The 13,803-nt window shown below is 38.3% G+C and overlaps 1 protein-coding gene across 4 annotated transcripts in view; it reads right to left on the bottom strand.

The window, feature by feature from the left end:
* Window positions 1-13,803, bottom strand: part of TPK1 (thiamin pyrophosphokinase 1) — a 328,823-nt gene that overhangs the window by 162,108 nt on the left and 152,912 nt on the right. For all 4 annotated transcript variants that reach the window (XM_082752566.1, XM_082752567.1, XM_082752569.1 and 1 more), the window contains one exon: window positions 6,798-6,870. In XM_082752566.1, coding sequence (XP_082608692.1) covers window positions 6,798-6,870 — 73 coding nt within the window. The remainder of the gene's footprint in view (window positions 1-6,797; window positions 6,871-13,803) is intronic.

Below are 13,803 nucleotides of genomic sequence, written 5' to 3'. Positions count from 1 at the left end.
GAAGCGAGAGGACAGCATTATGAGGAATAACTGCAGTCAGCAGGGGTGCTGCATCTATACAGTTAATCTGGAGATGGGGGAGTGCAGCAAGAACACTTCCCCACCACAAACCACAGTGCCTGTAGCACTGCGACTAAAAGTGGAAAACGATTGAGAAGATCGTGTGTGTGTGTGTGTGACAGGTCCTATTTTGCTAGACCAGTCTGTTAGTCTCACTCACCAGAGCAAAGCCTATGGGACCAGACCGTCAAAAAGAGCTTTTCAGCAACTTAGAACTAAGGTTCACAACTGGAGATGCTTGAAATAAAGTCCAGGTGGCATTGGATACCCTCAACATGTTAGAAGCTCCATGAGGAGTTTTTATACTCAGCGCTTTTTATAATTATGTCAGAGATGTCTTCAACAGGATATATAAAAGCAGGGATTGCTTGAAAGCTGAAGTGGTGATTGTCAGATAGGCATAGCCCATTCAACAGCAAGACAGAACTGTTTCAGATCCACCCGCACAATTTTTACAGCTTCTCCTGAAGGTATAAAACCTCTCACAAATTAATCAGGTTCTAAAATGAAACATGATTTCTTAGAAAACTGTTCAATGTAACAAAAATGCTTTGAGTCAAATTTCTCAATATTAAAAGTTCCATCCTGTATTAAAATTTCATTTTAGAAAACATTTAAAATGCAGGGATAAAAGATAAATTAAAATAGACACAGAAAAAATCATTATTTTTTATGCATTTGAATTTAAATCATATAACTGAGAGAGATCAATTAACACTATGATTTTCCAAAATTAATAAAAATTTTAGCCTCAGAAAGCAAGCAAGGAATATGACACTACTACATGCAGTTCAGCAAGACAGTGTAGAAGTTAGAGAGATGTACAAGCACTGCCACACAAACACGTTTCATTGATCTAATTATAGATGCATCATCATAAAACAGAAAGGCAATGTTCACAACATATCTATTAAGCATTTCTACAACCCTGATAACCATTAACCCTGAAAGTGTAATAGAAAAAGGAAAGGAAAAGTGCTACAGCTACAGAACAGCCTGTAAAAATAAGCAGCTCTATGAGGTTTAAAAAGAAAAGAGAATAGGAAAAAACAGAATTGTAAATAAATTGACAGCATTTAATTACACATCTGAAGCAGTGCCTACAACATCTACAGAAGTCTATGTGCTTCTAAAGCATATACAGTTTGCTTAGTAGAAAAGCTGAACTGGATTCTTACTAAACTGCATAATCTGGATTCCAAAGGGCACTGCATTCAACCTTCTGTTTCTAGGCATCAGTACAGATTTAGTATAATTTTAGATAATGTCTTTGGTCTCAAAAACTTCAAAAACTGAGTCTTGTTTGAGGCATAACAATACAAATGGCTGTTTTATCTTCAAAGTGATGCTTAAAAGGTTTCAATAATAGAAACATCCAGCTAAAGCAGATGAGACTGCAGTGACAGAAATATCACCACGTCCTCTCTGCTTTGTGCAGTGTCATTTCTCATGCACTTCAGACTGTAAAAAGACTGCCAATGCATCTATTACAGGACCATATGAATACACATATTTATCCATGAAGTACAAAGACACTTCTCTATGTCTGTTTTAACATTGACAGAATAAACAGAATATTAAATTGTTGTTTTTCATCCTTCAGTTATAGTGCACTGTGATTTAAAAAGAGGAATTTAAACACAATATTCCATTTCCAGTTGAGGAGTGGTTTTACCCAGTTTTAATGATTTAACTCTTTAAAACATGGGAAACATAATCAGTTATTTTTTAATGTAAAGGGTAAAAGACTATTAATACTCACTTGACAAGCTAATGATGCAAAAGAAAGGCTGCAGAGAATAAAAAGTAAAGCTGAATAACCTGTGACACATTCTTTCCCAAAATCATGAAGAGCCTAAATCATTACTTACACATCCCACTTGTAACAGTCTATTATACAATTACTTTCCAACATAACTGAAAAAAAAAAAACAGCAGTTTTGCCTTCAGATCTCTTTACTAACTACGACATGCCACACCTAACAGAGATAAACGTGAAGCAAATAAATCCATTTTATGGACTTTATTTAAATGAGGTTCCCTGACACAATGGCGATAATCCTTCTTAAGGGAAAATAGAAACACTGTCATGTAATCCTTGCTCAACCAAAAACATCAGAGGAATTGGCTTGAAGATATCACTTCCAGTAAAACCCTTTGGCTTTGGTAATCTGTATGTCATGTTTTCTGTAATGCCAAATATCTGCTCTTGCTTTCATCACTTAAAAGAGGTAGAAAACCTCTGAGTCTAGGAGCAGCGTCCTGGCATGAAGCTGGTGTGATGGAGGAGTCAGACCTGTAATTGCTTTACCACAGTGATACATCTGCTTAAAGAAACGTACATCTACTTTAAAGAACCCTAATTAGTTTCACACACAGAATTTAATACTCCCCTTTCCTACACAGCACTATGTGAGGCTGTCTTTGACACAACCACTTGTAAGTGAATATAACTCAATAATTAACATCTATAACTTTTAATATGAAAAAGTAACATCTCTTAAACATTGGTTTGTTATATCCAGATAGACAGCAAGACATATGAAGAGCAGTCCCTTGGTTTGTTCAGCCCCAAGCAGAGCAGGCTGAGGAGAGGCCTCATGGCGGCCTGCAGCTCCCTCACGGGGGGAGCGGAGGGGCAGGCGCTGAGCTCTGCTCTCTGGGGACAGCGACAGGACCTGAGGGAATGGCATGGAGCTGGGACAGGGGAGGGTCAGGCTGGGGGTTAGGGAAAGGGTCTGCACCCAGAGGGTGGTCGGGCACTGGGACAGGCTCCCCAGGGCAGTGGTCAGAGCACCGAGCCTGCTGGAGTTCAAGAAGCATTTGGACAGCGCTCTCAGACACATGGTCTGTTTTTTCGGGTGATCCTGTGTTGAGCCAGGAGTTGGACCCAATGATCATTGTGGGTCCCTTACAAATCAGGAGATTCTGTGATAGAAGAAGTCATGATGTATTAATTTCTGTCGATAAGCATAGTTTAAAAAAAAAAACAAAAACACACACACAAAAACAGAAACGAAAACAAACAACAGCAACAAAAAATGGCTACTGGCACTCCTTTGTGTATGTAAAACTCAACATAACTATACAGCATCTTTACAATAAAATGAAGGGAAACATACTTTCAGCTTCAGAAACAAAGAGAAAAAATAGTATTTTAATTCCTGGTATAAATTTAACCACTGCAATTGAAATACCAAATGAACTTTCAGCACCACCTGCCCTTCATCTGGCAGTTGAATCTACAGCATTCAAGTCAGACTTTAGTGACAGAAAAGTTTGTGTGACTTTTCGCTGCACATCATACTAAAAGGCAGATGGGAGTGCAAAGGGTGAATACCTCTCGGTACTTGCTGCTTGGTTCACTTTCCTTGATATTCAGTCCATGCATACGCTCCATGAACTGCTCCAAGTGTGAGAGCTCCTCCCTCTCTCTCTAAGCTCATTTGTGCTGGCCATAATGAATCGTTCAGTTATACTTGTGCAAAGGAGTTTTCCCTTCCCTGTGTGCCCTACCTCCCACCTTTTTCCTTTGTGTAACATTTGAATATAAGTTACACTAGGTATATATGCAAAAAAAAAACAGGGGCACAAAGAGATGAAAATCTATGTCACAGCATGAATTTTGATGAAGCCAATGCTCTAGCTATGGTGCAAGTTGTTAATAACCCCGGTCTGGCAGCAGCTCAAGACAGGTGCATTTGAAAGGGAAAACTCAAGACAGGTGTATCAAGAACAGGCAGGACAGCCTGCTACCTGGTGGAACAGGAAAGGTGGCTGGGAGCAGAAAATGTGAGCAGAAGCATTAGCAGTGCCAATAGATTATTCTTGTTATTTGGTGAAGACCTAACTACTTGAAGAAGCTTACCCAGACACACATTTCAAGAGAAAAATAAAATATTTTATTGTCCAAAAGTAACATGCTCAACTTCATAAACACCTGGCTCATGAAATTGTTGGTAACAACATGGGCAAATGAAACCTGAGTGATATTTTGTGATGAATGTATGTGCTTTCAGGTAATTCTATGTGCTAAGAATGGTTCTGGCTTTCAATTTGAGAAGGGGTATTTGGAAGCAATCCTGTGGAATGGGAAGTCTGTAGAAATATTCTAATGTTGAAGCCATGGAGCATGAATATCAAAAAGCTAGCAAGAGACAGGGCTTTATTTTGTACTGGGAAATACTGATCAGCTGGTAGACAGGCAGGAATTCTGTGGAGTCTCATCCAGTTGACCACTGAAAACTGCCACATCATATTTGTCTAAGCTTTGCTACAACACTTCTCCCATCTTCCCATTCATAATCATGAACAATTGATAAGAGAATGCTTGAAACAACATAGTTATACTAACTAATGGTATCATCTCGCCCCGTCTCTTGGTGAAATCTGCATGTGAGTCAGGGAGTGCTTCAGTAAGGGAAGAAGGACAACACAGAAGGAAACCCTAACTCACATAATGACGTACTTCTCTGGAATGAATGACATTATGCTGAGCTAATCATGCAAAGTTCTGTCACTGCCAGTTTTAAGCAGACCTCACCTATTCCTGGGTCACCAACACAACTGAACTTTGGAAATTGCCTGGACTACCAAACCTGCTTTTACTGGACAAGATACTTTACAAGAAAACAAACAAACAAAACCAAACAAACAAAACCAAACAAAAGCAAAACCATCTCCCCATCTCTCCTAATTCTACATTTCGTTATATTTGAGCCCCTCACTACAAGAAGGATATGAAGGTGTTTGAGTGAGTCCAGAGAAAGGCAACAAAGCTGGTGAGGGGTCTGGAGAACAAGTCTTATGAGGAGTGGCTGAGGGAGTTGGGATTATTCGGTCTGGAAAAGAGGAGGCACAGGGGTGACCTTATCACTCTAGGTACCTTAAAGGAGGCTGTAGAGAGGTGGGGGTTGGTCTATTCTCCCATGTGCCTGGCAACAGGACAAGGTGGAATGGGTTAAAGTTGCGCCAGGGGAGGTTTAGGTTGGATATTAGGAAGAACTTTACCAAAAGGGTTGTTAGGCATTGGAATGGGCTGCCCAGGGAAGTGGCTGAGTCACCATTCCTGGAGGTCTTTAAAAGACATTTAGATGTAGAGCTTAGTGATAGGGTTCAGTGGAGGACTTGTTAGATCAGAAGTTGGACTCGGTGATCTTGGAGGTCATAGACAAAATGGTTCATAGACAAAATGCAAACTGCACATCAAGACTCAACTACAATGGAGCTGACAGTTGGGATGTAACATCCAGAAAAGTAGACCCTGTGAAAAATTGTAATACCAGTTCAGTTTAGCTTATCCCTTTCAATATCTGACTGCATTCTCCTCTCTCATATCCCTTTCATCTCCCCTCTCTCTCACTCTATCTGTTGAGCAATCCTTAACCTGCATTCTTTGGTAGCTTTAACCTACTCACCAACATGCAGTTGATATAAGCTTTAGTACCAGTCTGTGACAAACAGAGCAGTGCATTTTGCAATTTCTCACAGAAATTATTCACAGATCATGAATTTCCACTCTACAATGAACAGCATTAATCTGAAGCTTTTTTATTTTCACTTCACAAGTTGTAGCCCAAGGATTCCTTTACATTTTTCTTGTGCTGGTCTCCCAAGGTAGACTGCCATCATACACTTTTGCCTTCTAACAAATGAGGCAGAATATAGGAAAAAATATGGTGCTCCCTGGGGTACTGGAATCAAGTCCTACACACTCCTACAGCCCTCCCCTCACAGTATGAAATCATTTTTTTCCTATTTGATCATAAGTCCACCAGGGGAGATTTTAGGCAAATTAGAGCCTCACACGTTGAATCACCAGTAGACATATCACAGACCTCAAAGTCTACTATCTCCTGAGGATCAAATACTTACTGCTCTTCCAAGTGCAGCCTGCTGCAAATGTAAGCTGACACACTGAGGCAAACTCTGAATTTGCAGAAACCTGCTGTCCAAGGCATGAGGGTAAAGCACAGTGCTCAGCACAAAAGCCTATACAGGCAGGTGGGTGAACTGTCAAATGCAGAACAATAAGCTAAAAAAAGAACTTTAAAATATGGTAGGAATGTAGCCAACAATGAGCATTAAGACCTAAGAAATATGAACCTACATTTATGTTGCTCACTGGAAATATGTTGGCTACATTAAGAATAAATTAATGGACACAGAAATTTGTCAAAAAAAAAACCAAACACACATTAAGGAGGGCACTCCACTAGTGAAGCACAGAAGTAGTGAGGACATAATTCAATACTTTGGTGGGTGATGAAAGAGACAGATGTTTCCATCTGCAGCTTCCTGCTAAAAAGGTAAAGCTGTATCATGCAAAAATCACAGAGAGAAATGTTCTTGGGAGTTTTTCTGGGTGCTAGCCATACGTGAATCTTGGGAGGTTAATCTTCATTGTTCTGTATCTCACAGAGCAAAAAGTCTCAGATTTTTCAGGAAGTTTTATCATCGTTTCTTGTTACTAAAATCTCCAGCAACATACCTTCTTTTTCTTGAGATGGTGCTATGAAACCACATCTTACTCAGCAGTCAGGCAGCTCACATATTGACTTCAAGCATTGCTACAGTGCCAGGCAGAACACCACTTCTAAGCCCGTAAGATGCCTTACACCTGAAGCCTCAAAGAAGCCAAGGGGCTTGTAAAAACACCTAATAACCAATGGAGGCAGTAATGGGTTGGATTTTACAACGGTCTAACACACAAACACATCAAAGGGATATTAATTTACCTTGGCCTTGTAGTACTCCTTGACTTCAGGCTGAATGGAATCAAAGTCACCACTGATGTAATCAGGCAAGAAGCTGAAAGGTAAGCAACAAAATGAAAAATTAATCCAACTTACTACTTTTTTTTTTTCCCCTCAAGAGTGCTAAAGAGTACAAGCATTAATCTCTCAAAGGAACAGGAGACAGTTAAAAGCATGTTAAAATGCAAGTTGACACAAAGTAAGGTAACAGGCAAACGAAAACTGTCCCTTCTTTGCTGAGGGAGCTACGCATCCTTTAGATGTTTACACAGCTCCCCAGGTCAGTAAGGCAAGACTTGTATCTGCATGTTTCTAGGAAGAGAACTTGTCCCCTCAAATATCTTTCAAGCATATCACACAGCAAACTATTTGAAAAAGATTATCTTTGTGCTGTACATAAGCCTTGGCAGGTATCATTTGTCAGATGACAATGATAGCTTCTGAATAGCTGAGAGGTCACAAATGAGGCACTTCTCCCCTTTTTCCTTTCATTCCTCCTATTTATTTATTTATTTATTAAAAATCACTGAACAAGTTGAATTCGATGCAGCGTATCCGGTTTCATGCAGCAATTCCAAATATTGCAGCCTGAAGTCACAGGCAAATAATAACAATGGCTTAAGTGAGACTGCAGAGCCCTGAAAGATGGTATACAGGGGTCTTCTGTTGCAAAAAATCTATGTTTTTAATCAAAGGCCCTAAATTGGTCACCTTCAGTTTCAGAACACGATAAACATTAAGAGCTTTTGTGGGCTGTCAGAGTACTGTAACTAGCTTGTTCAATTTAGCATGCGAGAATGTGGTACGTTTTTCTACCTATACAAAGTTTTTGAAGTTTGCTAATCACTTGTCACAAGGAAATGTATTCAATGCGGTTCTTATTCTCCTGGTGATTTACTGCATTAAAAATCTGATGAATAAGTAAAGTAGGATTAGTCTGTTTTGCCACTGTGATATGCTCCAATCCACTATGAATGATGTTCATTTTCTTCCTTTCTTTCCTTCTTTTATTCCTGTGCTAAAAAGAACACAGGATTGCTAATACATTAGATGACTGATTCAACAAGGTACCCACATTTGTTCCAAAGATTTGTATTTCAGTCATTACTGATGCCAACCACTTCTGTTCTTTTCTTTGCTTATTAGAAATCCTCTCTCCAGAACACGGAAACCAAATGCTCAGGGATTTTTAAGTCATATCTTGGATGTACACAATATATATAAAATTTATTTAAAATCCCAACTATCATTTGTAAAGTAATATTGCTGCAAATAACATAGAAAATGCAATGTTGTGATATTTATCTCAATTTGTTTGCTTTTTTTTTTTTTTTTTTAATTGTAGAATGCTTAGAAATATTTACTGCAGAAATTCTTATAAAATGTGCAATGAAACTTCAACTGCACTACAGAAAGAACAATTTAAGAATACTCTGAGGAAAAGAACAACAATACCCCAAAATAGAGCTTTCCATCTCGCCCAATTCTTGTAGTTTCAAGCAGCAGCTATGAAGACAGGTGTTTCAATAGCTGAGGCTCAATTGAGTTTTGAAATTAAAGCTGAGACTCCAGTGTTTTTTAACAAATGAAACACAGCTCCTCTCCTCCATGGCTACTATACTTTATGATGAGCATGAGAATTCATTAGCAAATGAGGTTATGGCTCAAACTAAGTTACAAGTATTAGGCAAGGCATACTGGGGCAGCTTTTAACACACGATGTTAAACAAATACTGGGGAGTCTACAAACTCCCCAAAGGAAAACGTACAGAGTTCCTGTGTTCTGGCTCCATCCTAAGATTTCGAAAGAGAGGCAGGGTACCTGGCTACCATTTCCTCTGAAAATCAAAAGCTGCTTCAGCAGAAGCTGGTAAGCATGGTTGTTGCGACTTAGTGTATGTGCAGCTATTGCATTTCAAATTCACTGCCCTCTGCTATTATTATGGCTGTTATAAAAGGATATGTTCCAAAAATAATGTCACCCAAAGTGATGTTACCACACTCAGGGTGGGGGAGGGCAGTCCCTTCTGTACCACGTCTTATTGAGGACACAGAAAGCAACTTGAACACATGCAAATACTTCAGTGCTCTGTTTTATATGCCCAGGTCAGGGTAGTTCAAAACCAGCAAAAACTAAACAGAAAATTAGATTTGTTCCTTCATTGTAAGGCTGAACACCTCAATGTACAGACAAAAAAAAACATGTTTGTAAAACTAAAATTGCTGTCAGTTTACCTTTGCCAATGACCTATTTACTGGTTACACTGTGCCTAAAAACTACAGCTAATCATTTTCAATTTGTTATTTTCCTTTAGTTTATTCCAGTTTTAAACAAATTAAAGTCGCGCTAGGCATTACCGTGGTGCCCCTGGATGTGAGACCCGGATGCAGCCCAGCAGGTTGGCAATTAAGAACAACAGCAAGCTGCCATGGAAAGCCAACTGGATATGACACATCCGCTCTGATGAAAAAGCTGATATGTTAAGATTGTTCATCTTACGAAATGCCGTGCATAAATCCAAAAGTGTCTTTGTCATTTTTTCTCTACATTAACTACAGACTGCAGTGCTTTTGAGTAATCATTTCTCCCGAGCACTTCAAGAGGAACTAGGAGCAGAATTAGCTGAAAAATACACCTTCTCTAAATCAAGTGCTTCTGCACAGTTTTTGCTCTCATCCAAATTAAAACCACTTCCATGACAAAAGGTAGATCAAATTCTACCTAAACTTTTACAAGGAAAAGCAACGAGAACCTCTGTCGAGTCTCTCATGTACTCTGACAGTGTTCCTGGTTGCACTGGGTGCAACCTCCGCCAGGTTGCACTATGTCCCATTTCAAAACACTCTCTGTAAGTATTTTGCTTGTAGCCACCACAAAACCAGAAATGACTAACAGAGAATAAGGAATCCTGGCTGGGAAATGTAAAATTTCAAAAAGTCTAAGCCTCACCTTATCAAACATTGCCTTTTTCTAAAACAGCATTTTTCTCTTCCCCTCCCTTTGAGTAACAACAGAAACAAACAAACAAAAAAATCTAGAAAGAAACTCTTGTTTCAGAAAAAAAATATCCATCATGAGTAAATCTTAGCTTGCACCATTTGCCTCAAAAACATTTCAGCTTTACCTTCAGAGGATGACTGTAGGTCTTTGTACCTCACTGACTATGTAAACCAATAAAAGCAAGCCAACATTCAGCTGAGAGTCAAATGCTGTGTTTGACTTAGTCCTTTAAGGTTTTGTGGGACAAAGTGTCTGATTCAGGAGAGTACAATTTTGTCAAAGCTATTTTCTTTTGCAATTAACAGGACTGAAGGCTGCTAATGACAGGACTGAAGTCCTTATGTGCCGAGCTGTCATAGACTAGCTAGCCTCAGAGGTTAGCACTAGCTGATTAAACAGAGGGAAAGTAATTGAGATATATATTGAAAAAGAAAACAACAACAAGAACCCATACAAAAGGAACTTAAGAATATTTTGTAATAAATGGTTTTCACTTGTTTTCTTTTGGTATAGTTTTGTATTTACTCCAGTTTTACTCCAAGCAGAACAATCCAGGAGAACAGGCTCTGGAGAACCCCATTATCAGGCTTACCACCATGTGAGAAGAAGAAATTATGTCAGAAAAAAAGGTAACCAGAAAGGTCTCTCCATAAAATTTATAACAGCAGCCCTTATTTAAAGTATGAATTAAAAGCAGTTATTTTATCAGTCTAACTCATGCTCTAACCTCAAATTCACGAACAATTCTTATTCTGTATCACAACTGTATTTAAGATGACCACTTCCCTCAGTGACATATATGGCACATATCCTTTAACAGAGGAGGTTATCTTTTTTTTGGCCTAAGATGGCAAAAGATGTCTTTGATTCCTTTACAAAGTACCATTTGAAATTTTCATTTCTAAACAATCCCGATGATGCAGTCTACTACATTTTATAACCATGTTTTACCAGTCTTATTAGCTATTAATTAGCAGTCTTCACATTAGGTCATGATTAGCTCACCTGAATTAATTCTCTGGTGCTCTACACTGACATTTATCAGAATTGAGTCAACTCCATAATCCCACTGGGACTCAAAGTGTAACAACATTCCTGTGAAATCCTCCTAGTCTACTACACTTTTTCTAGAGCTATCAAGAAACATAACACCAGGTATTGAGCAACAAAAATACCTGAAAAGTCTTGGACCAAACTGTGTTTTGTTTCTCTTCACTTATCGTTCTTCTTCCTTTTTATTTGTTCTTTTTTTTTTTTTTGTTCCAGACCATTTTTGAGACATACAATACCTATATAAAATGAGTTTGAAGTTACAAGGGCCAGGATTGCTTTCAGCTCAGGACCTGAAGGCACTTCCATAGCACAGTAGTTATGTTACATTTTTAAAAGGAACAATCAAACAAAAAAAGTAAGCAAATTTTCAGTATGAAACCTGTAAAGGTTCAACTAGCTTACAAAAAAAGAGAAGAAAAAAAAAAAGAGCATAAGTTTTGAGACAGACCCCAGCTAGGGCATTCATCTAAACTGGACAAACGCTGAATGTTGAATGAACAGTTTTATGAACTCCCAGGATGCTGGGCTGCAGAGCAAGGAAAAAAAATTGTAGCACATCTGCCATAATACACCAATGAAATTTTAGTCACCACTACCATAAAACAGTGATCAACTCTATCCATAGATACAGATTATGAAATGAATAGAAGCTATTTAAACTCTGAGGTTCTCATGCTAAGTAAGCACAACCATGCCTTTTGCCTTCAAGAAAACCATATACTTGACACAGCTTAATTCAATAAGCAGAGTTATTTTCAAATATTCAACAGTAATGAACATCATGTTAAATTTTAAACATCTGAAGACTTGCTTCTTTATTCACTTTAAGAATTCAGTGTGAAGTGGTAAATATGCCTTTTTATATAGTTACAAAAGAAAAAAAAATACAACATGCCACACTTCAGCAGTTACTTTATAATAAAAAAACTGGACTGACTCCTTAAATAAATTGCTCTGGCATCTCTGTTCAGTTCTATCATTAATTCAAAGTTACAGTTTCCTAGTACTATTGACTTTTCTTGTGATGTAGCTCCTTTAGCACATAATTGTCTGCAATTAACCTTTTTTAAACAAATGTTAACATCAGAGACATGAACATTTAAAGGCAGTTATCTGTGGTACCCTTTGCTTCCTTCAGTTACAGCACAGAAAACAATCCCACACAGACAAGCTGTATATGCCCCAGCTGTATCACTCAAGGGCACAGAGTGGGTTTCCCACACTTTTTTTCCACTACTAAAAATGAATTTTAAAAATCAGTGCCTTTTACCCTGCAATAATAGACACACTTAAGCTACTTCCAGGTAGAAAAACACAGTGAAGATGACATGATTCCGATCTACCATGAAAAAAAGTCACTAAAGTCAGCCTTGACTTTTGTAAGCATCTTGTAGTTGGGAATACAGAAGGTAAAACACTTTAGCATTTCTTCAGGATAAATATTTAAACCATTTTATCAACAGCAACAAAACGAATGCCCTGAAAACTAATTTTCTGGCTGCTAAGATGCACTTTCAGCTTGCCCTCCTGACTGTCAGTTTTGACTGGAAGGATGAGGGTTGCTCTGGTCAGAAGGGTGTTAAGTCTGTTTAAATCTGTCAGAAGAATCCTGATAACTGCTGTGAAAATCAAAGTCTCTTTTTAACTCCCAGAGACAGCCACAGCACAAGTTGATGTCATTTACATTTTGTCTCAAAGCAGCACACTCACATGCCCCATGTAACTGTACGGAGGGATGTTCTTGAGGAAAGGAGAAATGTCAGACTGCAAGATATATTCAAAGTTAATGTATATTAAACCTGTAAATGTCTTCTTGGTATTACCTGCAAGGTTATGGCAAGTAAAGGTCACACCTGAAGCTTAAAAGCCAAACACTTAAGTAGCAACAGAATTAATGATTTTCAAAGTGGTCATTGAAAACACTGTGTTTTGTTTCACCTCAAACCGATCACAGGCAGGATTCCGTAAGCTATTAAAAAACTAGCTGAAGCACAGTTCCTAGCTCTACACTCTGCTTCCCAGTTAAGACCCCCCTGAAGTCAGCTAGCCTGCTTTTCCTGACTCCACGGTTCACATCACAGTTATTTCAATCCAAAAGTCTCCCTTATCACTGTATAACTTTTGTATTAGGGTGCAATTGACAAAGGCGTTATGCTAGTTGCTGTATGAATTGAAAAACAAAACAAGACAAACAAACAAGCCTGCAAAGCCCATTCCATCTTCAAGATCTTAGTAATCTCTAATGTTCATTATGTGATTGCTTACACAGAAATGTAATTCCCAAACAACATTTTGTACACTACAATAAATCTAGACGACAGATTTAGCACAAAAAATAAGAAGAACAGAGGAAACCATGCTACAGACCCAAGTTTAACAAAGAATGCAAGTATATGCACGTGTAAGGACATATATAAATACCAAGTTTGTGTGACCCTGCCAGAATCCTTTGCATAGATTATTACCAAGTGTATGGGCTACAATCAAGAAGCTTCACAGTTAAAACTACTTGTTAATACCTGGAAACCTTGGAGAACAGCTTCTTTTCCCCTTACTTTATTAAAAAGCTTAGTGTTAAAGAGCATAAAAGTATTGTTTTATTTGCAAATGCTGTGATTTAAAGAAAAAGATAAAAATGTGTGAAGATACGAGGGCAATAACGCATTCATTTATGCTTGCTTGGTATGCAGTGTCACCTTGCAAATAATAAAAAATACCTGAAATAAATTGCAGATCTTATTACCCTCAGCTCTAACGGCTATGCAAAGCACACATCAGGGGAACATTTTCTGCAGGGGACAGCCAACGAGTTCCCATTATCATTAACAAAAATCATGCAGCTAATGCCCTGCTTCGAAACTTTTCCCTCAGTGACAGAGAAGAGTATTAATGATAGCTACAACTGTTGCATTTTTATTCTTAATTGCCAATATT

This window comes from Aythya marila, assembly GCF_965140915.1.
Source record: "Aythya marila genome assembly, chromosome: 2".
In the NCBI taxonomy this organism is placed as follows: Eukaryota; Metazoa; Chordata; class Aves; order Anseriformes; family Anatidae; genus Aythya; species Aythya marila.
Note: the sequence above shows the minus strand (reverse complement) of the source record. Positions and strands in the feature narration are given on the sequence as shown.